The following is a 24,710-nucleotide window of genomic DNA, read 5'->3' as shown; positions in this document are numbered from 1 at the left end:
CAACTTGGTGGTTGCCCTCTTTGTGTGGGGCATATATTCTTTAAGAAAGCTTTGATTTCTTAAGACAGTGATTGAACTTGCTCCTAATACCTAACTCAGTGTTTATATGAAGGTGAATGTTGAGGCAAGAACAGTGAAGTTCTTTCAGACCGTCAGGAAACCATTTAATTCATTACAACTGCAGTTGTCAACGAGGAACATTTGTTAGGCTACCTATGTTCTGGGCACTGAAAGAAGATAGGTAAAAGGATGGTAACGTTTCTGTAAGGCTTCATGTTTGCAAGAGCTTTTACATTTATTATCTCATTGTATACTCCAGACAAGCTTCCCAGATTAGTAAACCAAAAAAACGAAGCCCGTTGCCGTCAGGTTGATCCGACTCATAGCGATGCTGTAGGATAGAATAGAGCTGCCCCGTAGGGTTTCCAAGGAGCACCTCGTGAATTCAAACTGCCCGCCTTTTGGTTAGCAGCTATAGCTCTTAACCACTACGCCACCAGGGTTTCCTGTCGGATTAGTAGGGCAGATATAATTACTGTCTTTATGTAATAGATGAGGAAACTGATATTCAGAAGTAAAGGGTCTTGCCTGAGGTCATGCAGGTAGTAACTGATGGAGCACAGGCTTGAATACAAGACTTTTAATATCTGATTCCCTGTGCCTTCCAGTACATCTGGAGGATAATTGATAAGGATTCAGTCTTTGAAGAGTTTATTATTTTGTGTTTTAAATTAGATAGCTGATTTTTCTGTGGAGCATCATGGATCATTTTTGGGCAGGAATCTTAGTAATTGAGAAGAGTGTTAAGGATTACTTGTACGTTTGTGAAGGTGGGCTAGGCAGGTACATAGGTGCTTTTAGGAATATTTTAACTAAAATAATGAGCAGAGAGGGAAGAGAAGAGTTGGCCATAGAAGACCATAAGAAGAGGGAAAATGGACATGAGGTAAACAAAAAGAGAAAATAATAATTGTGTTCTTTCTTTAGTGTTGTACAGAAGCGACAGTTAACTGGTTGCTTCGTAAATGAGTTTGAAATAACAGACTACCCTGGAAAGTGACTCTTTCAGTCACTGTTATTTCTGAGAAGTTTATTGTTTGATCCCTCTGAGATGGTTCAGTTATTATTGACCTAATAATGAATTCTCTCCTCTTCTCAAAAAAATAAAAAATATCTGTAAAAACAATAAAGTTAAGAATGCAACCTCCCACTTTGAATTTGTTTTGGAAGATAAAGGACTGTGTTACTAATTGTTCTAAAATAAAATTCTCTCCGTTTCCCTTTCGCTTGCCCAAGAATATAAGGTTAACTTCTGACCCACAGATCTCCTAAGTAGACATTTTAGAGGTCGTAAAACTTCAATATTCGAAAATGAAACAAACAAAAAACACCCAAAACCTTGTACCACTATATGTATTACTATTTGATTTTTTATAAAGTACTTTATTTTTTTGAGTTTGAAGTACATGTATGGAAGAGTTTGTAAGGTATACATGTACAATTGAATAAATAATGATAAAGCGAACACCTGCATAATCATTACACAGGTCAAGAGATAGAACATTTACCAGCTCTTCCTCATCCCCACTCTTATCCCCATCCCTCAAGCCCCTCTCAGTTCACAGCCCCACTCCTTTCCCTTGGAGGTAACTACTATCCTGACTTTTGTGCCTATTATTTCCTTGCTTTTTAAAAATAGTATAACTGCCTATGGACCAACAAGCAACATCATGATAAATGGAGAAAAGATTGACGTTGTCGAGGATTTCATTTTACTTACATCCACAATCAATGCCCGTGGCAGCAATAGTCAGGAAATCAAACGACACATTGCCTTGGGCAAATTGCTGCAAAAAATCTCTTTAAAGTGTTAAAAAAACAAAGATGTTACTTTAAGGACTAAGGGATGCCTGACCCAAGCCATGATATTTTTAATCCCCTCATATATGCGAAAGCTGGACAATGAATAAGGAAGACCAAAGAAGAATTGATGCCTTTGAATTATGGTGTTGGTAAAGAATATACCATGGACTGCCAGAAGAATGAACAAGTATGTCTTGGAAGAGGTACAGCCAGAATGCTCCTTAGAAGAAAGGATGGCAAGACTTATGTCTCATGTACTTTGGGCATGTTATCAGAAGGGACCAGTCCCTGGAGAAGGGTATCATGCTTGGTAAAGTAGAGGGTCAGCAAAAAAGAGAAAGACCATTCACTAGATGGATTGACACAGTGGCTACAACAATGGGCTCAAACATAGTGATTGTGAGGATGGCACAGGAACTGGCAGTGTTTTGTTCTGTTGTACATAGGGCCGCTGTGAGTTGGAGCTGACTCAGTGGCACCTGACAACAACAGCTGCTTATGAAAAAACCCTAAACAATATATTTTTTTTTTTTTCTGATTTTGAACTTTATATAAATGGAATCATACTGTGTACATTCTTTCCTGTCATAGGTTTTTTTTTCAACATGTGTGTGAATGTGTGAGATTAATTTGTTGGGAAACACCTGACATGTATTTTTTCATTTGATCTTATAAATGACCTTGTGAGGTTTGTATTATTAGCTTTATTTTAGAGTTGAGAATATTGTAGCCCAAGAGGAGTGAAACGACTTGCTGATATCATGAGATAGAATACTAGGGTAATAATGCCAGAGTCTCCTCATCCTCTTGAAATGGGTATCAGAAAGCTTGGTTTGCTTTGAAATGTTTAATATATGTAAGTATGGTAAATATTGAATTTCTCTCCAAACACTTTTTATTGAATATAGGGTCCATGAGGGCAGTGATTCTTACCTATTTGTTCACTGCTGTATTCCCACACCTGATTTCTACAGGTGCTTAGCATCTAGAACCTCAGGGTCTTCTTCCAGGCTCATTTCTGTTATTGGCAGAATTCAGTTCCTTGCTGTTGAACCACTGAGGTCCTCTTTCCTTATTGGTTGTTGGCCAGGAGTTGCTCCAGTGACTTGTCACTCTCCAGTTTTTTTGCACCTGGCCCCTCCATCTTTAGCGCCAGCACTGATGTGTCAGATCTTTCTTGTGCTTCGAATCTGACTTCCGCTTCTGCAGCTAGCTAGTGGTGGAGTGGAGGTAGGGAGGGTCTTTTCATTTAAAGGGTTCATGTGATTAGATTAGGCCTATGTGTATAATCCAGGATAATCTCTATTTTGGGGTCGACTGATAATAACCATAATTCAAGTGCTGAGCCCCTTTTGCTATGTAAAGTAACCTAGACATGGGCATGACATATTTACAGTCTCGGGTTAGGTTGGGAAACATTGGGAGGCCATTTTTAGAATTCTGTCTATATCCAGTAATAATGATGCTCATAAGAAAAGCTTTATGACAGTATCGGTGCAGACCCTAGGGTGGTTTGGAGTTTCCCCTTATGTGTGTGTATCAAGTGCTTTCCTAAGATAGAGGTTAGATGTAGACAACACTTACTATTTCTTTCTCTAGGTTGGAGTTGTTTGGCTTACTTTTATTTATAGTTCTCTGTTTATTTAGTAGGTAGATCCCCAAACCCTGTTAGTAAGATATAGAAGCTCTCTTACTGTTTGAGTCTGTATGAATCCAGTGATTAAGCTAGGGGAGATTTAAGATTGCCTTCCCTGAATGTGTTTCTCCCAAATAGGAAAGTGAGTTGGTTCTTCCAAGCTTTAAAACCAGGCATACTATTGTCCTCATTTCTAATTTACATTCTATCAGGCGTCTTTTTCCACCATAGACCAGTGTTACCTACATTGGAGAATATTGAGGTAGGTAGTCTCCATCCTTGATATCTTCACAAGTTTAGAGGGAGAAATTCTTATTAACTGTGGCATCTACACTTACCATCCTAGCATTCTTTCTGAGATTGTGCAGATTGAGAAAGGTTTTGTCTGCAGTCATCTCTGGCTCTGGTGCACCAGCAACAGTTTCTCCATGTTCTCGTAGATCAGGCTATTAGAGATTTGATGTTGATGCTGATTCTCTAGATAGACACTTGAAAGTTTTTCCGTTTTATCAATCACTTTTTATCCTTGCTTGCTATGATTCATGATTTCATAGATACTACATTTTTTACGTTGCATTTTTTTCTTCTTTCTCTTTAGAGATGTTTCTTTTTATGTTCATTGTCTTACCATTTTCAATTTTAAAATAATCTGTATTTTTATTTCCATCATAACTCACAGTTTTTTATCTTGCTATATAATAGATGTAGCAATGTTAAAACTCAAAAAGAAGCCCAATCATAGGGAGTACATTTTAATAAAGAAAATGAACTAATGTAAATAACCTTGCTGCTGGTAGGCCAGTACTGCTTTTTGGTTGTAACAGAGTTCAGAACTTTCACTCTGAAACACAGCTTTTTTTCTGACTGTGAAACTTTTAAGTGGGACATTTATAAGTTGAGGAATTTTTGTATTCTGACCCCTCAAAGAGTGACTTAAAATATGACTCTTTAAACCAGAGAGTCTTTAAATCCAATCTCCAGTTATTTCCCCTTTTTTGTCTTTGTAAGTGTGCTGTCTATAACCAAATTATAATCGAATGCTAGAGTTTGAAAATGCTGTTCTTGAGTGCTCTTCCAATGGGCTAAATACTTCCAGAATCACTGGCTATTTGAATAGATTAGAGAAAAAGAAAATAATTAGAAAATATCTTTTAGGCGTTGTTAGGTGCCGTTTAGTTGGCTCTGACTCATAGCAACCCTATGTACAACAGAACTAAACACTGCCCAGTCCTGTGCCATCCTCAAGATTGTTGCTATGCTTGAGCCCATCGGCGTGGCCACTGCGTTAATCCATCTTGTCCTCGAATCTTCGTCCCTTTTGCTGACCCTCTACTTTACTAAGCATGATGTCCTTCTCCAGGGACTGGTCCCTCCTGATAACGTGTCCAAATTACATGAGACGAAGTCTTGCCATCCTCACTACCAAGGAGCACTCTGGCTGTACCTCTTTCAAGACAAGATTTGTTCATTCTTCTGGCAGTCCATGGTATATTCAGTATTCTTCACTGACACTGTAATTCAAAGGCATCAATTCTTTGGTCTTCCTTATTCATTGTCCTCCTTTCGCATGCATATGAGGGGATTAAACATATCATGGTTTGGGTCTGGCGTACCTTAGTCTTCAGAGTGACATCTTTGCTTTTTAACACTTTAAAGAGGTCTTTTGCAGCAATTTGCTCAATGCAGTTCTTCATTTGATTTCTTGACTGTTGCTTCCATGGGCATTGTGATGTTTTAGGTAGTTGGGTACCTAAATTAACAGAGACCCGAAACTGTGATGAATTAATACATTTTTTTTAAGGTTGACTCCGCTAATTAAAAAAATACATAATAATACGTGAATGTGTTCTCACTGAAGAAGAGTCAAACAATATGGAAGTACTGTTTATGGAATGAAATGGGAAAGTTTCCCGGTTCTTCCTCTGCCACACAGATCATTTTTCCTAAGCAGAAGGTAAGGCCTGTGGTATTAGTCTTTCTAGTCAATTTTGTTTACATGTACATGCAATAGACGTATTGAGATAGTCATTTTGGTTTGTGAAACATTTGGTACATAATTAGCGTGTCATGCTAAAATTATGGTATTGAATCTTTTGAAAATTTTCAGGACCATAGTAAGGTATGTATTCTAGAAATAAATCTATATATAGCTTAAGGAAAAAATAGTTGGAGCAAATAATATCACCATCATGTTTGATGAAAAGTGTGGAAATATGTACTCAGAACTTTAAGTTATTAAGTACAATCCAGCTTTGCTAAAAGCATAGTTGATCTAGATCCTGCCCTCATTTAGCCTTTTTATTTTTAAAAAATTAATAGACTTTATCTTTTAGAGCAGTTTAGGGTAACAGAAAAATTGCGCAAAAAGTACAGAGTTCCCATGTGTCCCCTTATGTCCCTCACCTACTGCAATTTCCCCTATTATTAACATCTTGGCACATTTGTTACAATTGATGAACCAGTGCTGATACATTATTATTAACTAAAGTTCATAGTTTACATTAGCATTCAGGCTTTATGTTGTATAGTTCCGTGGGTTTTGGCAAATGAATTATTTTAGGTATCCTTGAAATAATACATAAGTATTCGTACAGAATAGTTTCACTGCCCTTAAAAATACCCAGTGCTCCAGCTGTTCACTCCCCCCCCCACCCCAAACCGCTGGCAACCACTGATCTTTTTACTGTCTCTAGTTTTTCCAGAATGACGTATAGCTGGAACCATATAGTATATAGTCTTTTCAGACTGGCTTCTTTCGCTTAGCAGTATGTATTTAAGGTACCTCCCTGTCTGTCATAAGGAGCCCTGGTGCCATAGTGGTTAAGCACTTGGAAAGATTGGCAGTTTGAACTCACCAGCTGCTCCACAGGAGAAAGATGTGACAGTCTGCTTCTGTTATGATTTGTTGTTGTTAGGTGCCGTTAAATCGATTCTGACTCATAGCGACCCTGTGTACAACAGAACGAAATACTACCTGGACCTGCGCCATCCTCACAGTCCTTGCTGTGTTTGAGCTCATTGTTGCAGCCACTGTGTCATTCTGTCTCATCAAGGGTCTTCCTCTTTTTTGCTGCCGTCTACCTTATTGAGCATGATATCCTTCTCCAGGAACTGGTCCGTCCTGATAACATGTCCAAAGTACCTGCAACAAAGTCTTGCCATCATTGCTTCCGAGGAGCGCTCTGGCTGTATGTTCTTCTGGCAGTCCATGGTATATTCAGTAATCTTCGCCAACACCATAATTCAGAGACATCAATTCTTCTTTGGTCTTCCTTATTCATAGTCCAGCTTATGAGGTGATTGAAAATATCATGGCTTGGGTCAGGCACACCTTAGTCCTCAAAGTGACACCTTAACTTTTCAACACTTTAAAGAGGTCTGTTGCAGTAGATTTGCCCAGTGCAGTATATCGTCTGATTTCGTTGATTGTGGATCCAAGTAAAATGAAATCCTTGGCAACTTAATATTTTCTCCATTTATCAGGATGTTGCTTATTGGTCTAGCTGTGAGGATTTTTGTTTCCTTTATGTTGAGGTGCAGTCCATACTGAAGGCTGGATTTACAGCCTTAGAAACCCTATAGGGCAGTTCTCCTCTGTCCTATAGGGTTGCTATGAGTCGAAATCGACTTGATGACAGTGTGGTGGGGTATGTCTGTCATGGCTTGATAGCACATTTTATTGCTGAAGAATAGTCCATTATATGGATGCATCACAGTTTATCTGTTCACCTATTGAAGGCCATCTTGATTGCTTCCAGTTTTGAGCAGTTATGAGTAAAACTTAAAAACATTTGTGTGCAGGTTTTTTATAGACATGCATTTTCAGCTCATTTGAGTACCGTAAATAACAAGGAGTATGACTGCTGAATTACATAGTAAAACTATATTTCAGTTTGTAAGAAACTGCCAGACCGTTACAGTGTTTGTACCATTTTGCATTCCTACCTTCAGTGAGTTAGAGTTTCTGTTGCTTCATATCCTGGCCAGTATTTGGTAGTATCCGTGTTTTTTTATGTTAGCCATTTGATAGGTGTGTAGTGGTATCTTCTTGTTTTAGTTTTCAATTCCCTAATTACATTTGATGTTGAACATCTTTTCATACGCTTGTTTGCCCTGTGTAGATCTTCTTTGGTGAGGTGTCTGTTGAGGTGTATTGCCCACTTTTTAATTGAGTTGTTTTCTTACCGTTGAATTTTAAGAGTTTTTATGTTTTGGATATAAGTCTTTTATCAGATATATCTTTTGCAAAGATTTTCTTCCAGTCTGTGGCTTATCTTTTCTCTTCATGTGGGGTAGTGTCAGTCCATTGGCTATTCTGGTCTTTTACTTTTCTATGTAAACTTTAGAATCAGTTTGTTGATTTCCACAAAGTAATTTGCTGGTGTTTTGATTTAGTCTTTTTTAAAAAATTTAAATTTTAGTGTAATATACATACTCAATCATAAATGCAGAGATGAATTTTCACAAAGTGAACATGCTTTTGTATCCAGTAAATAAAACACTCCTAGCATCCTAGAGGAGCCCTGGTGGCGAAGTGGTTAAGAGCTCAGGCTGCTAACCAACAGATCGTCAGTTCGAATCCACCAGCTGCTCCTTGGAAACCTTATGGGGCAGTTCTCCCCTGTCCTATAGAGTCGTTATGCGTCAGAATCAACTCTACGGCACACAGTAACAACAACAAAGTATCTTAGGAGCTCCTTTTGTCCCCCTTATCAGTCAAAACCCTTGGAGATTTATATTGTAAGTTAGACTTTTTTTTTTAGTTTAATTTATAGCTGAAAAGTAGATGGGCTCCAAACTGGATACAGGAGCTCAAATAATATATTATTTTGAAGCAGCTTTCTTCTCTGTTGATACCTTGCTCCCTCCCAACTTCACAAACCATTATCAATTCTCTATAGAATTTATATCCATAGGTATTTTAAAATTCTTCTTTTAAAGGTGGTATATATTCAAATCTCTACTTTCTTTCTAAGGAGCCCTGATGGCACAATGGTTAAGTGCTCAATTGCCAACCAAAAGGTCCGTGGTTTGAACTCACCAGCTGCTCCAAGGGAGGGAGAAAAGATCTGGCGATCTGCTTCTGTAAAGATTTACAGCGTAGGAAACCCCGTGGAGCAATTGTACTCTGTCCTATAGGGTTGCTATTAGTCAGAATCATTTCGAGGGCACACAGCAACTTTCTTTGTAATATAATATTTTGATGTATTATGTTATTGCTGGTAAATAGTTCTTATGTCTTATTACTTAGATAATATTCTAGTTTATAAAGGTCTGCTAGTATAAGTTGATTTGAGATAATTATAATAGTCTGTTTCTTATTTTTTTTTACATAAAATCTGGCACAGTGATGTTACACTACATGGATGGTAATTTTGCTTTACCATGTTTGTTTTTCCATTAATATAAAGAAAAATTTTTGTTTTTATTTTATGTAGTGATGTATTGATATAAAAATATATATACATATAAATGAAGCTATTAGTTACCAATTATAATTAAAAATAGATACAAAGTTATTTAAAAGGAAGATGGGAAAGTGTGATCAAAGTCTACCAGACAGTGACCTCAAGTGGAGAGGGTTGCTCTCTGTCTCCAGACTAAGGGTGCTAGGTAAATGGGCAGAGCATATGAGATTGATTCCCTGTCTGTCTTCCTTTATCAGTCATTTGGTAAATGCCTGTTGTATGTCAGGAACTGTGCCTGGGGCTGGGAATATAAAGATGAGTAAGAACGGGCAGTTTTTTTTTTTTTTTTAATTGTACTTCAGGTGAAGGTTTACAGAACAAATAGTTTCTCATGAAACAGTAGTACACATATTATTTTATGACATTGGTTAACAACCCCATGACATGTCAACCCTCTCCTTTCTCGGCCTTTTTTTTTTTTTTGGTGAAAATATACATAGCCAAAGATAAACCATTTCAAAAATTTCTACATGCACAGTTCAGTGACATCAACTACGCTCTTCCAGTTATGCTGCTATTTTCACTTTAGATGAAGGTTTACAGAACAAAATAGTTTCTCATTAAACAGTTAGTACACATGTTGCCCTATGACAATGGTTAACAACCTCACAACACATCAACACTATCCTTACTCAACCTTGGGTTCCCTATCACCAGCTTTCCTGTCCCCCACTGCCTTCTAGTCCCTGTCCCTGGACTGCTGTGCCTCATTGGTCCCATTTGGTTTTATGGGGCTGTCCACACCCCAGCTGAACGGTGAACCTCGGAAGTGACTTCACCACTGAGCTAAAAGGGTGTCTGGGGGCCATACTCTCAGGGTTTCTCCAGTCTCCTTTAGGCCAGTAAATCTGGTCTTTTTTTTTTTCTTGTGAGTTAGAATTTTGTTCTACATCCTTTTCCAGCTCTGTCCAGAACCCTGTGTTGTGATCCTGGTCAGAGCAGTCAGCGGTGGTAGCCGGGCACCATCTAGCTGTACTGGACTCAGTCTGGTGGAGGCCTTGGTAGGTGTGGTCCATTAGTCCCTCGAACTAATCTTTCCCTTGTATCCTGTTCTTTTCACTCTCCCTTGCTCCCAAAGGGATGAGACCAGTGGAGTGTCTTAGATGGCTGCTCATAGGCTTTTAAGACCCCAGACACTCCCCACCAAGGTAGAATGTAGAACATTGCCTTTATAAACTGTGTTATGCCAGTTGAGCTAGATGTTCCCCAAGACCATGGTCGCCACAGGAACGGGCAGTATTTTTAAGAAGTTTAGAAGGTAATGTGAATGACAAAGGTATAAATAATTTCTGTTGCATAAAAATAAGTTCTGTAGAATATGTACGATGTTATGGGGATATGGAGGAGGAAGAACCTTTATCCTACCGCTATTATGTTTTAAGCATAAATTTTTATTTTGTAATATTTCCTGATACTCGGATTAAATACAAATAATTGTCTCCAGCCTAAGCAATCACCTTATTTTTAGGGTATGTCCTCATCTCTAGCTAGGCTGGTCTCAGATTACTTTGTGTGTACTTTATCTTCTGCATTTGATTAGAGATCTATAGTTCATGAAGCACTCTAAGTTGATTTAGGTCTTAAAGACTCTAGATTCAGGAGAGGGTTTATTACATCCTTATCTTAGAGATGAGGAAATGGCAGTCCAGAGAGGTTAAGAGACTTGGTCGAGATCACTGGCTAGTAAATGGTGAGCCCTCAATTCCATCTCAGTTTCTCTGACTCCTGGTTGAGAGCTCTTCCTGCTATAGTGTGTCTGTCACTGGTGGTGCCTGATGAGGGACTTAGTTGGTATTCAAAAACTTGATTGGTTAACTGATATTACTATTATTATTCATACTGTGTTTCTTCTAATAGAAGAAATGCTGAAGGACCATGGGATACAGACTAGAATATCCTGAGTACAGTGTTGTAGGAATATGTCAAATGAGTAATTTTTGTAACTGTTTTGTTTCTCAGAATTGCTTAGACATTCTTGCTTCTTGTGATATTCCATAGCCATTTGTTGATATGATGCTTATGTCCATTCTTAGTAAACCTTATTTTGTAATTTTTGAGTAAATTGGTTTCCCAGAATCCCCCTCTGAATTTTAACTTCTCTGAGAGGAACCATTTTCTTCAGAATGCCCTCAAATAATAGATTCTCAATAAATGTTTGTTGAATGAATGAATGACTCAATCTTACAGTATTAAAGCATGGTTGTGTACTTTACGTTTGTTTTATATATATATATATATATATAGTAAGCCTGAACTGCAAAAAAAAAATTTTTTCAATTTTTAATGCCCAAATTGAGTTAAATATCATGTTTTAAAATATTTCCAATGGTATGAAAACCTTAACAAGTTAACTAGAGATATCTATGCTTTATGTGTGGCCTATCCTGAACCCCTTGGAGAAAGACTTTATACAGAAACTAAGATTTTTTTGGAAAATCACGTACGGCATTTGCATAAGGTAAGGAATGATACATGATGTAAATGTGTTTATAGTTGCATAGTTACTTGGCTGCTTACTGTTTTTCCGTAATGCTGAATTTAATGTTAAGTTCAAATTATTTATTTTGTTTTTTAAATAGCATTTTAAAAATTATATATATTTAAGATATTTTATCAAGCACTGTGTTGTTAATTTCTCTAAGGTAAATCAGTTTGCTCCCAATCGAATAACTAGTAATTAAAGGAGCAGGGATTCAAATCAGGGGTTGTTCAGCTTTAAAATGTGCTTCTGTGTCCTCTAGATGGTGTGTGTTAGAACCAAGTTTTCTCTTGCTCTTGATTCCCACAGGTTGTATATAACTTATTTTGGGGGATGTGGAAAAGGTGTCAATTTCCATAAATAGTCTTATTTACAAAAGTAAATACTTTGTAATGATAATATACTTATGTAACTAGCAGACTCATCAAAAGTAATGAATTTGAGAAACACTAGGTGCAAGACAATAGAATTATGTTCTTCTGTTTAAAACTGATCTTAGTAAAATATTCTCACCCAGGGATAGCATCACACCATTACATTTTTTCTTTTATCTTGGAGAGTGAAACGGTTTACTCTTTATTATAAATGCTTCACTTTCATTTCTAAGACTCATATTTTTTTCAATTCATTGTTACTAAACATAGTTAAAATAGAATATAATTTTAAATATAATTTATAATGCTTGAATTAAAATTTAAGTTATTTTAGAACATTATTTTTGAGTATATTTTATAGCTTACAAGTGAAAATGATTAGTGATTTCCAAGTAAAAATATTTTTCCCCTTTATATAGAGAGTTCTGGAGTCTGAAGAACAAGTACTTGTTATGTATCATAGGTACTGGGAAGAATATAGCAAAGGTGCAGACTATATGGACTGCTTATATAGGTAAGTATGTTTTTAAATGCTTGACAATCTGAACAGTATTGCCTGCATTCAATAATTGGAGGAGTAATTTATTATTATTATTATTACCTGTTACCCATTGAAATGTGCAGAACTGAAACATTCCCTTCTACAAGGACTTTCCTTTGCTATGGGGAAAGGTCTGTGGTCTGGTCAGGTGGCTATTTGGGAGCTAGGCGGTATGTGGAAAGTCCTTAAGTGAAAAGTAAAACTGTATTTAATGGCATGGCTGTATTTCTTCAAATTGTCTGATAACTATAGTACATGTTAAATCTGGATAGATCCAGGTAGGCAGACAGACTTAGCAGAGTAAATCTAAGCCCCTGTCCCCTATTGTATGCTCTTAGTTGACTCTAGGATTCAGTATTATATGTTTCTTGGAAGCACTAATGGTCAGAGTACTCAGTAATTTTCCTCTTGGAAGTTCATAAGATTTACTGACTCTGCTTCCCCATCCTCTAAACTAAAAAAAAACAAAACAAAAAACACCGTTGCTGTCTAGTCAATTCTGACTCATAGTGACCCTATAGGACAGAGTAGAACTGTACCGTAGGGTTTCCAAGGAGCTGCCGGTGGATTTGAACTGCCAACCTTTTGGTTAGCAATCGAGCTGTTAACCACTACGTTGCCAGAGCTCCACCCCATCCTCTAGCCATATTTAATTACTGTGATCTCTCACATTTTCCTGCTTTTCCTCATGCTATTCAATATGTCTGGAATACTTTTTTCCTTTTTCTGAATAAATTAGTTCTGATGCCTTTGCCAGTGTTTCTCTCTCTGAACTTTCCTCCTCTCTACCCAGTCTTCTGCTTAGGTCTTTTGTGTTAACTGCCACCCTGTTTGTTCCCATGACACTGCTTAACAGCATATTCTGATCCTTTCTAACCCATCATGTGGACCAATGGAAATGAATGGCTAGTTTCAAAAGGCAGAGGCCTGTTTATTGAAGTAGTAAAGTGGATAAATAAGGAGTATTGGCATTAAGTACCTGGGCCTTTCACTCTTGGACCTGGGATGTCCTCTCTTGAAATGTTTTGGCCTGTGATGGATGCAGTGATAGTTTTGCCCTGTGCATCATAACTTGGGCCACAGATGGGCCCCTGCTTCAGTTTCTCGGTGGGTAGAAGCTGAGGGGTGTAGTTGGATCTCAAAGCATTTTGTATATGGTTACACTGTGTGTAGCAGGAGTAAATCAATCACTAGAAAAGGACACCATGTTTGGTAAAGTAGAGGGCCAACAAAAATGAGGGAAACCCTCAGTGAGGTAGATTGACAGAATAACTGCAACAATGGACTCCAACATGCCAGTGGATATGAAGACGGTACAGGACCAGGCAACGTTTCGTTCTTTTATACATCAGGTTGCCATGAGTCAGAGCCAACTCGACAGCAATGAACAACAAGAAGCAGGCACGTCCTGTGTGACCAGGGCCAGTTCTCCTGGCATGTTTGTCCTTCTTTGGAAGTGGGCCTTTTCCTGAATGGTGTATCTTCCCTGAGGTTTTTTATAACAACTGGCGTTTACTCACTCTAAGGTATCTGTTGAGAAATGGGGCTTACTTATCATTAGCCCAGTTGTTTTTATTTTTTCTTAAAAGAGTAGAATGTGTTAAACCCAGAAACCAGCAACTGCTGACAAGCACAAGGTTTACTGTGGCTTTGGCTTTTAGAAAACAGTGCTTGCCGTACTAAAGCATCCTGACGTTTGATTTTTCTTCCCCTTGTCCACCAAGGTGAGTTAGTCATAATAAAACTTTGAGAATTCCCTAGCTAAGTTGTGGAGGAATTTTAAGGATAAGAGTGAAAGTACACACATGCTTTTACTATGACTGGGACAGGTGGGCCTTTGGGTATATAGATGATGAAAGAGAGTTTAGACTATGTGCCATGCAGTGGGATCCCTCTTCAACTGAGATGATTCAGGAAAGATTTAAGTTGCTTTTCTCTTAGTTTTCTAGGATACAGTTCTCTTGGTTCTCCTTCCTCTCTGTGTACCAAAAGCAATACCTGCTATTAATGAGCTTTTATTAAATGTTGCCGTATATGTACGTACATATGTGTACACACACATATACATACGCGTGCGTGCATGCACACACACACATCCTATCAGGTAGTTGGTATCTCAGTTTTTACAGATGAGGAAACCAGGGCTCAGAGAGGTTAAATGACTGCTCAAGGTCAGTCAGCCGATAAATCACAAAGGCAGACTTTGAACCCAGATCAATCTGATTTCAAAGTCCATTCATTTAACTATTTCATTCTACCTTAGTCTCATTTCAGACACACTCTTTTAATCACATAGATTCTCATCCTTTTTTTTATACTACATATTCTTTCTGGGACGATCTCAATTTCTGGTCTTAGCTACAACCTGTATACTGATAACCACCAAAATATTCATTTATCCCAGGCAGATGTTCAAAGCTGAGCTTTTTAACTTTTACCTACACACTTACCCCAGCTGTTGCTAATTTTAGTTAATGATAGTACTATATATCCAGAAATCTCAGTTATCCTTAACTTAGGGTTCTCTCTGCCTGATCACCTATTAGTCCTATCCTCCAAGTATCTCTTAAATTCATCCTTTCCTTTTTACTGCTATTATAGCTCAAGGCTTTCATCGTTTCTCACCTGGACTGTTAATAATAAAGTCTCCTGTAACTGGTTTCCCTGTCTTTAATTTCTTTTAATTTGTCCTTTTCAGTAACCTTCGGTGTTATCTTTTCTAAAGTGCAAATTTGATCACTGTCGAAAATCAGTTAGTAACTTTCCACAGTCTGTAGCAAAGGCTTTGAACTGATGGCTCGTGGAATGCAGCTTACAGAGTATTTTGTGTAGCCTGTGTGATGTTGGCATCATGTGACTGATCATTATTTACTTACTTATATTGGTAGAATAGTTAGTGAAATCCTTTTCATAGAGGATATGGTTGACAGTAATTGGATGAATACTGCTTAATAGTCAGTAGACCTTTTACTTGCTGGGCAGTCATACCCATTGCTGTCGAGTCCATTCCAACTCACAGCGACCCTATAGGACAGAGTAGAAGTACCTATAGCGTTTCCAAGGCTGTAATCTTTATGGGAGCAGACTACTACATCTTTCTCCCATGGAGCAACTGGTGGTTTGAACTGCCAACCTTTTGGTTAGTAGTCGAGTTGTTTAACCACTGCACCACCAGGGCTCCTTTTTCTAGTCATAGTCTATGAGAAAATCTGTGTAGTGAAATGTAAAGGAGAAAAAAATTAGTTTTTGTTTCAAAAGTGTTTTTGAATGTTATTTTTACAAAGTAATTTCTAGCCTTTTTTAAAATTCTGGTTGATCGATAAAGATGGGTAATCATTACCATAGGTGACTTTGGAATTCTGATCTTAAAGAAAAGTAATAACCTTCCTCTCTCACCGTTCCTCAGTAGCTCTATATATCTCTTTATTAGATCCTAGTGGCGTATGAAGTGGAGTACTTGAAGTATTAGCATGAGAACATCTCTTGTGATGGACTTTTCTAGAACACACTGAAACGTCTAATTTCTTAGAGGCTTCAAAGTTATCTTAGGTTATTGTCAAATACTCTATTAATTGTGTTACTGTTACTATTCTAGAAGAGCATAGGATACTTTGTTGACAAAATAAATAATAATATGTTCTGTTGCATTATACCTGAGCAGAACAGATACTGCATCTATGGTAGAGTATACTATTTTAAGAAATCACCAGAAACCATTTTGTTTTATGATTTTTATATATTATAAATATATGTGTAGTTAATAAATTTGATTGTAAAATACTATAGTGACTTATAAAAGAAATGAATGGGGTCCATATAAAATAAAAAATTGTAGCTTCAATTTTAAATTATGTCTTTAAATTATTTTAAAAGCTTGTCTATCAAGTTTAAACTAACAGGAGCAGAAATATGGAATGAGAAATATACCACATAGTTAATGTAACATAGTTTAAATTTTATTCCATGAGGGAAAGAGAATAGGGGCTTCCTTGTCAGATAATATTAAAACATATAAAACTATATTAAAACAGTGTACTGGCTCAAGAATATACACACAGATCTTTGGAACAGATTAGTGAATCCAGACCTAACTGCAGATCTCCAGCAGCTGCTTCTTCAGAGTGACAAACCACTATGCTAAGCAGTTTGCACTTACTGTAGGTATAAAGGAGCTATTGTAACATTCTGAATTAGGAAGTGGTACCCTAAAAACAGAGTTTTTAGATCATTTAGAGAGTATTGGAATGATCCAAGCAGAAAGTAAACAAGTAGTGTTGAAAATGAAAGGGAAGGTAATAGATATGATGAATAGTTTAGAAGGATGTGAAAACTAACTGATCAAAAGAGACAAAATAGAAGGATGAGATAAGTGATTCTAGTGTTTTAGGTGGGGTTACTGGGATTGCCAAGATACCTCTGACCAAAACAAAACTGGTTTGGAGCAGTGGATACATCTGGGAAGGCATGTAAACAAACCCGTTGCTGTCAAGTTGATTCCGACACATAGCAACCCTATAGGACAGAATAGAACTGCCCCATACGGTTTCCAAGGAGCACCTGATGGATTCAAACTGCTGACCTTTTGGTTAGCAGCCATAGCTCTTAACCACTGCACCACCAAGGTTTCCGGGAAGGCATGTATAAATGGTAAATGTATGAGCCCTGGTGGTGCTAATGGTTAAGCCCTTGACTGCTAACCAACAGGTTGGTGGTTCAGATTCACCAGCTGCTCCGCAGGAGAAAAGACCTGGAAGTCTGCTCCTGTAAAGATTACAGCCTAGGAAACTCTATGGGGCAACTCTCATATTGGGTCGCAATGAGTTGGAATCGAATTGAATTGATAGCACACAACAAGAACAACAAAAGATATGATAGTTAACTTCTCTGTATTGAGGGAACACGGGTCACTGTTGAAATTTTTTGTTTGTTTGTGTTTGTATATTGTAAGGAGCCCTGGTGGTGCAATGATTAAGTGCTCAGCTGCTAACCAATTATTTAGCAAATAGGTTGTTTGAACCCACCAGCCGCATGGTGGGAAAAAGATGTGGCAGTCAGTTTTCATAAAGATGACAGCCTTGGAAACCCTACTGGGCAGTTCTACTCTGTCCTGTAGGGTTGCTATGAGTCGAAAATCAACTTGATGGCAATGGGTTTGGGTTTGTATATAGTACTGGATGTCTAAGCTCTGTGTGGGTAGAGACCACTTTTTTTTTTCCCCATCTTTCCCCAATGTCTTGCACAGTATTGGCATATAATACCTACTTAGTAATATTTACTGAATGAGAGTAGAAGAACTCCTGAGTTTCTGTGCTAGCTCTGCCACTTATTAGCATCTTGACCTTTGACAAGTTGGTTAACCTCTCTATGCAGCATTTTCTTATATGTAAATTGAGGAAAGTAATAGGATCACATGTAGTATTTAGTCAGATAAAATGCTTAGGGCTATGCCTGCCATGTGACATGAGCTCAGAAAATGTTAGTGATCACTTTTATTTCCTGGCATTCGTGGCTTTTATGATTTGGCTTCAGGCTACTTTTCCATGTGTGTTCTAATGTCTTTTGCTATCCATGCTGTCTGGAGTGTTAATCCATTTATTTACTCAATAATTCATCAAATAATATTTTTTGTGGACTTGACATTTGCCTGATAATGTCCTGGATACAGTCTACAAGACAAGGTCCTTGCTTTGCAGACCCTGTGTTCTAGAGAAGAGATGTACAAAAACAAGTCAACAAAATAGTAGTATTTCATAAAGTGGCAAGTACTGTAAAGAAACTAAATAGTTGTGCGTTAGATAATTACTTCACTGGGAATGGGAAGTTGAGGCTAGTTTAGATTGGGGTCAGTGTTTTAGCTGAGACCTGAAGACAGGCACCAGCCATTAGAATATCGGGGATAGGGCATTTCAGGCTGAAAGAATAGCGAGGAGAGGCCATCCTACTTGACCTTGTACTTCTGCCTCTCAATCCGAGTCCCCTCTCTGTCTTAGCTGGAAGGTGTGGTTGGAAACCCAGCGTGAAATTATGAGGATTTCAGTGAGAATGGAGGGGAAAGGGATAAATGGGCATTTTGAAGGAAAAAAAATAGTGATTTTGTAACATATATGCAGAGAAAACTAAAACTCAAATGAAATACCAGGGTTGGAAGCCTGAAAGTCTAGAGGGCTTAAAGTCTGTGAATATGGAAGTGAAGCTTGTGTAAATGGTTGTGGATATACCGCTTTTGAATTAATTCCAGGAGTATACTTTTTAATATCTCCCAAAATTGTCTGTGGAGTTGTGCAGTTGAAAGTTTTATTGTCTTTCCTTTAAATTTCAGTTGTCTGTAAATGTTAACTGGATACTTCATTTTGTTGCAGTGAACCTTGGAAAGTGTGTATTTTAATATAATACAAATTATGTTGCCTGAATAGTACTTGTATGGTTGCCAGTAACTCCATGGTGGCAGAACATTTCAAATGAATAGTTTTAGGTGGTAAGCATTAAAGGTATCCCAGTGAAATCTAGGGTGGTGAAAAGTGAGTACTTGAGCATTACAGGCCCTTAATACACACTTTTTTCCTACTATGCATTCAAAAAAAATTTTTTTAAATTTTATTTTAGAGCTCTATATTTATCTCTGTTATTCTTAGAGTTTATCGCAGCTACTAGCCTATATTGAAACTTCTTTTTTTTAATATAAGCTATTTTCCCCTGGTAGACAAAGTGATCTTAAATTTGTCAGTTTTGCCTGTACTTTTCTTACTATCCGTAAAAATCTATTCTGTTTTCTTACCTACTGATTTTGTTTAAAAATGAAGTTACATTTTTTTCTTAATGAAAAGATAAAGTCGGAGAGCTGGCTTGACTTTGATCTTTTTTTTTTTTTTTAAGCACACTTAATTTGTAGAGCAGTTTTAGGTTTACAGAAAAATTATACAGGAAGTATAGAGAGTTCTCATATGTCCCCTTTCCCTCCCTGCCCACAGTATCTCCTGTTATTAACATCTTATTTTAGTGTGATACATGTTACAATTGATAAAGCAATATTCATACATTATTATTTACTAAAGTTCATAGTTTACATTAGGTTTCACACTTTTTGATATACAGTTCCATGGGTTATGACAAATTCATGTCATGTATCCACCATTACAGTATCATACAGGATAGTTTTATTACCCTTAAAAATTTCCAGTGTTCCACCTATTCACCTCCCAACCCTGAACCCCTAGCAACCGCTAACCTTTTCACTGTCTCTGTAGTTTTGCCTTTTTCAGAATGTCATATAGTTGATATCAGCTGTATGAGCTTTTTCAGACTGAATTCTTTCACTTAGCAATATGCATTTAAGTCTCCTCCATGTCTTTTTGTGACTTGATAGCTCATTTCTTTCTATCAGTAATATTCCATCGTATGGATGTACCATAGTTTGTTTATCCATTCACCTGTTAAAGGACATCTTGGTTGCTTCCAGTTTTAGACAGTTATGAATAAAACAGTTAAAAACATTCATGTGCAGGTTTTTGTGTGGACATAAGTTTTCAATGCGTGTCTGTTTGATGTATTGTGGTGGCTTGCATGTTGCTATGATGCTGGAAGCTATACCACCGGTATTTCAAATACCATTAGGGTCACCTATGGTGAACAGGTTTCAGTGGAGCTTCCAGACTAAAAGACAGACTAGGAAGAAGCTGGCAGCCTACTTCTGAAAAAATTGGCCAGTGAAAAATCTTACGAACAGCAGCAGAACATCGTCTGGTATAGTGCTGGAAGATGATCCCCTTAGGTTGGAAGGCACTTAAAATACAACTGGGAAAGAGCTACCTCCTCAAAGTAGAGTCAATCTTAATGACGTGGATGGAGTAGAGCTTTCAGGACCTTCAGTTGCTGAGGTGGCATGACTCAAAATGAGAAGAAACAGCTACAAACATCAATTAATAATCTGAACATGGAATGTATGAAATATGAATCTCAGAAAACTGGAAGTTGTCTGAAATAAAACACACTGTATAAAAATATCCCAGGCATTTGTGAGCTAAAATGAACTGGTATTGGCCATTTTGAATCAGATGATCATATGGTCTACTGTTCCAGAAGTGACAAATTGAAGAGGAATGGCATCGCTCATCACCAAAAAGAGTATTTCAAGATCTGTACTGAAGTACAACATGGTTAGTGATAGGATAATATCCACACCCCTACAAGGAAGACCAGTTGATATGACTATTACTCAAATTTACTCACCAACCACTAATGCCAAAGATGAGGAAATTGAAGATTTTTACCAGCTTCTGCAGTCTGAAATTGATCAAACATGCAATCAGGATGCATTGATAATGACTGGAGATTGGCATGCGAAAGTTGGAAACAAAGATGAAGGATTGGTGGTTGTAAAATATGGCCTTGATGATAGAAACGGTGTCGGAGATTGCGTGATAGAATTTTGCAGGATCAAAAACTTCATTGCAAATACCTTTTTTCAAAAACAGAAACAGTGAGTATACACGTGGACCTCGTCAGATGAAATACATAGGAATCAAATCGACTACATCTGTAGAAAGAGACAATGGAAAAGTTCAATATCATCAATCAGAACAAGGCCAGGGGCCGACTGAGGAACAGACCATCAGTTGCTCATATGCAAGTTCAAGGTGATGCTGAGGAAAATTAGAGTAGGTCCACAAGAGCCAAAATATGACCTTGAGTATATCCCACCTGAATTTAGAGACCATCTTGAGAATAGATTTGATACATTGAATACTAATGACCAAATATCAGACGAATTGTGGAATGACATCAAGGACATCATACAAGAAGAAAGCAAAAGTCATTAAAAAGATAGGAAAGAAAGAAAAGACCAAAATGTATGTCCGAAAAGACTTGGAAACTTGCTGATGAACATCAAGTAGCTGAAATGACAGAAGAAATGATGAAATAAAGAGTCGAACAGAAAATTTCAAAGGGCCGGTCGAGAAGACAGTGCAAAGTATTATAATGAAATGTGCTAAGATCTGGAGTAGAAAACCAAAAGGGAAGAACATGCTTGGCATTTCTCAAGGTGAAAGAACTGAAGAAAAAATTCAAGCCTCTAGTTGCAATATTGAAGGATTTTATGGGGAAAATATTAAATGATGCAGGAAGCATCAAAAGAAGATGGAAAGAATAAACAGAGACACTGTACCAGAAAGAATTGGTTGATGTTCAACCGTTTCAGGAGGTAGCATATGATGGAAAACCAATGGGACTGAAGGAAGAGGTCCAAGCTGCACTGGAGGGAATGGTGAAAAACAAGCCTCCAGGAATTGACAGAATACCAACTGAGATGTTTCAACAAATGGATGCTCTGCTGGAGGTGCTCACTTGTCTATGCCAAGAAATTAGGAAGAGAGCTACCTGGCCAACCAACTGGAAGAGATCCCTATTTGTGCCCACTCCAAAGGTGATCCAACAGAATGTGGAAATTACCAAACAATGTCATTAATATCACACACAAGTAAACTTTTGCTGAGGATCAGTTGCAGCAGTACATTGACAGGGAACTGCCAAAACTTTAAGCCAGATTAAGAAGAGGTCGTGGAATGAGGGATATCATTGCTGATGTCAGATGATCTTGGCTGAAAGCAGAAAATAGCACAAAGATGTTTATCTGTGTTTTTATTGACTAGGCAAAGGCATTCGACTGTGTGGATCTTAACAATTATAGATGACATTGTAAAGAATAGCTATTCCAGAACATGTAATTTGTGCTCATAAGGAACCTATACATAGATCAAGAAGCAGTCATTCCAGCAGTATAAGGGGATGATGTGTGGTTTAAAGTCAGGAAAGGTGTGCGTCAGGGTTGTATCCTTTCACTGTACTTATTCGATCTGTATGCTGAACAGATAATCCGAGAAACTGGACTATATGAAGAAAAATGCGGCATCAGGATTGGAGGAAGTCTCATTAATAGCCTGCAATATGCGGATGATACAACCTTGCTTGCTGAAAGTGAAGAAGACTTGAAGTAACTTACTGATGAAGATCAAAGACTGCAGCCTTCAGTATGGATTGCATCTCAAAATAAACAAAACAAAAATCCTCACAACTGGATGAGTAAGCAACGTGATGTTAAACAGTGAAAATATTGAAGTCAAGGATTTCATTTTACTTGGATCCACAGTTAACACTCATGGAAGCAGCAGTCAAGAAATAAAATGCCACAGGGACTTCTGGCAACATGACGCTCTAGGCAGAAACACCACGCCATCCCTCCACAGCAAAGATCTGAAAAACTAAGCCAAACAGAGAGAACAGCAACCCTGAAACCCTAAAGCATCAAATGAAGAGATAACTCAGCGAAGCACCGAATGGAATGAGAAACTGACAGAGAATGGAGAGCGAGGAGAGATTCACACAGAGGCCCCTATTAGCTAATGCAGCTCAGATCCGCCATCTTGGACTCCTGTCGGAGACCAGTGAACAAGGGGTACGAGAAAGCAGCTTCATGGAGCTTCCAGCAGGAAACAGAACAACCAGTAAACAGCTATATATGCTTTCCCACCCTCCACCGTTTTTCACCCCACTCGGCCTCCTTTGCTTCCCGCAGCCACAGTCTCTTGGCTGGGAAGCACCGACTGCTTAGATTCCACTCACCTGCACTGGCTGACTCCCTGAGTGCCATTTGTTGGCTGCTGCTGTTGCTTTTTTCCCGCTTCTTTTGATTTCTTCCTTACCTCTCACCACCTCCCCCTCCTTTCACTTAAATACCTGGCTCCGGGCACCATCTTTGCTTCTTCCTAAGGGGCTGCGGAGCTCTGTTCGAGCTTGGAACTGCCTCCTGGTCTATGCTGCCATGGTGGTGGGATCCTGGGGCTTTTTTTGTTTGCTTGTTTTGAATTGTTTGTTTCTTTTCTTTTTCTTTTCTCGATTTGGGAGCCCATTCTGGCCGGGGAGTGCTGCACGGCTTGGGACCTATCCCCTCAGCTTGCAGAGACCTGCAGAGGGATCCCTGAGGACATTTCTTTTTTTGTGCTTCTTTTTTTTTTATTTTTTTCCCCCTGTTTTTTTGGGGGGGATTTTCTTGTTCTTTTGTTTTGTTTTCCCTCTTTTACCCATTTTCTCTTTCCTCATTACTCAGTTTCTTGTCTCTCTATACCTTCCTTCTCTTCCTGTCCCCTGAATACCTGGTGCTGAATACCTCTAAGCGTTCTAGCCAGGCTGTGCTTGAACACCTGGGAACAACTTCCCCAGACCTCGTAGCTGCACTGGTGGGATCCCTGGGAGCTTTGCTGTTCTTTTTTCTTTCTAATTTTTATTTATTCATTCTTTTTTTTCCTCTTCTTCCCCTTCTTGCTTTTTTTCCATTTCATAGTCTCTCCTCTCTACACTCCAACGGCAAGCTGCCCTAGCACTCTTTTTTGTTTGTATGTTTTTGGCTCCTGGTCCTCTCTCCTCTCTTCCATACCCATCTTAGCTCCACATGTCACAATCTCCCCGCTTCATCCTGCCTACCTGCACCATGCGCCTAACATCACACCACCAAGCAGCACAGGCACGGCCTACTGGAATCTGCCCTGCACTGATTACCAACCGCCCTGGTGGCTGTAGTAAGTGCCACAAACAACCCATGCTAGCAACTCTTCTTCAGCTAGACCTGCCCTGCTGTACCATATCTGAGCGACTGACCCTGCCAGTTGGAGAAGGAGGTGGAAAGTATCGTGCCCACAGACAAGCAAACAACAAAGAATACACAGCCCACCTGCTCAGACATAGCCAAATTAAAAAGGGGGGGCGGGGGCAAAACAAATCTACAATCAATAAATGAGAAAATAACTGCTAAATGCCCCGAAGATAGCAGACAATATCAAAACATTTACAAAAACAGGACAGGATGGTTCCAGTAGGGGTCCAAAATAAAACACCATATAACTTTCTAGTGGAAGAAAAGGCAGTAGAACTACCTGATAGGGAATTCAAATCTCTAATACTCATAATTATCCAAGAGTTGAAGCAAAAAGCAGACCAAAAATGAGGAGAAAAATAGACAAATTCATGGAAAATACAGATTAAAAAATGGAAAAATTCAGGAAAATAATGCAGGAACAAAATGCTAAAATAAATTCTCAACTAGAAATTATACAAAAACAACAATTAGAAATCCAAAAGTTAAACAACAAGATTTCAGAAATGGACAGTGTCATAGAAGGGCTGAGGAGCAGATTTGAAATGGTGGAAGACAGGATCAGTGGAATTGAAGATAAATACCTGGATACAACTCTGTTTGAGGAAAACTCAGAAAAAAGGACAAAGAAAAATGAAGAGACCCTGAGAATTGTGTGGGATACAATCAAAAGCAAAAATTTGCAAGTGATTGGAGTTCCAGAAC

The 24,710-nt window shown here is 38.2% G+C and overlaps 1 protein-coding gene across 3 annotated transcripts in view; it reads left to right on the top strand.

The window, feature by feature from the left end:
* Positions 1 to 24,710, top strand: part of CUL2 (cullin 2) — an 89,466-nt gene that overhangs the window by 7,535 nt on the left and 57,221 nt on the right. For all 3 annotated transcript variants that reach the window (XM_023741949.1, XM_023741948.1, XM_023741947.1), the window contains exons 3-4: positions 11,323 to 11,425; positions 12,240 to 12,334. In XM_023741949.1, the coding sequence (XP_023597717.1) occupies positions 11,323 to 11,425; positions 12,240 to 12,334 (198 nt within the window). The remainder of the gene's footprint in view (positions 1 to 11,322; positions 11,426 to 12,239; positions 12,335 to 24,710) is intronic.

This window comes from Trichechus manatus, unplaced genomic scaffold (genome assembly GCF_000243295.1).
Source record: "Trichechus manatus latirostris isolate Lorelei unplaced genomic scaffold, TriManLat1.0 scaffold00195, whole genome shotgun sequence".
NCBI lineage: Eukaryota > Metazoa > Chordata > Mammalia > Sirenia > Trichechidae > Trichechus > Trichechus manatus.
This window is presented reverse-complemented; position numbering and strand designations above follow the sequence as displayed.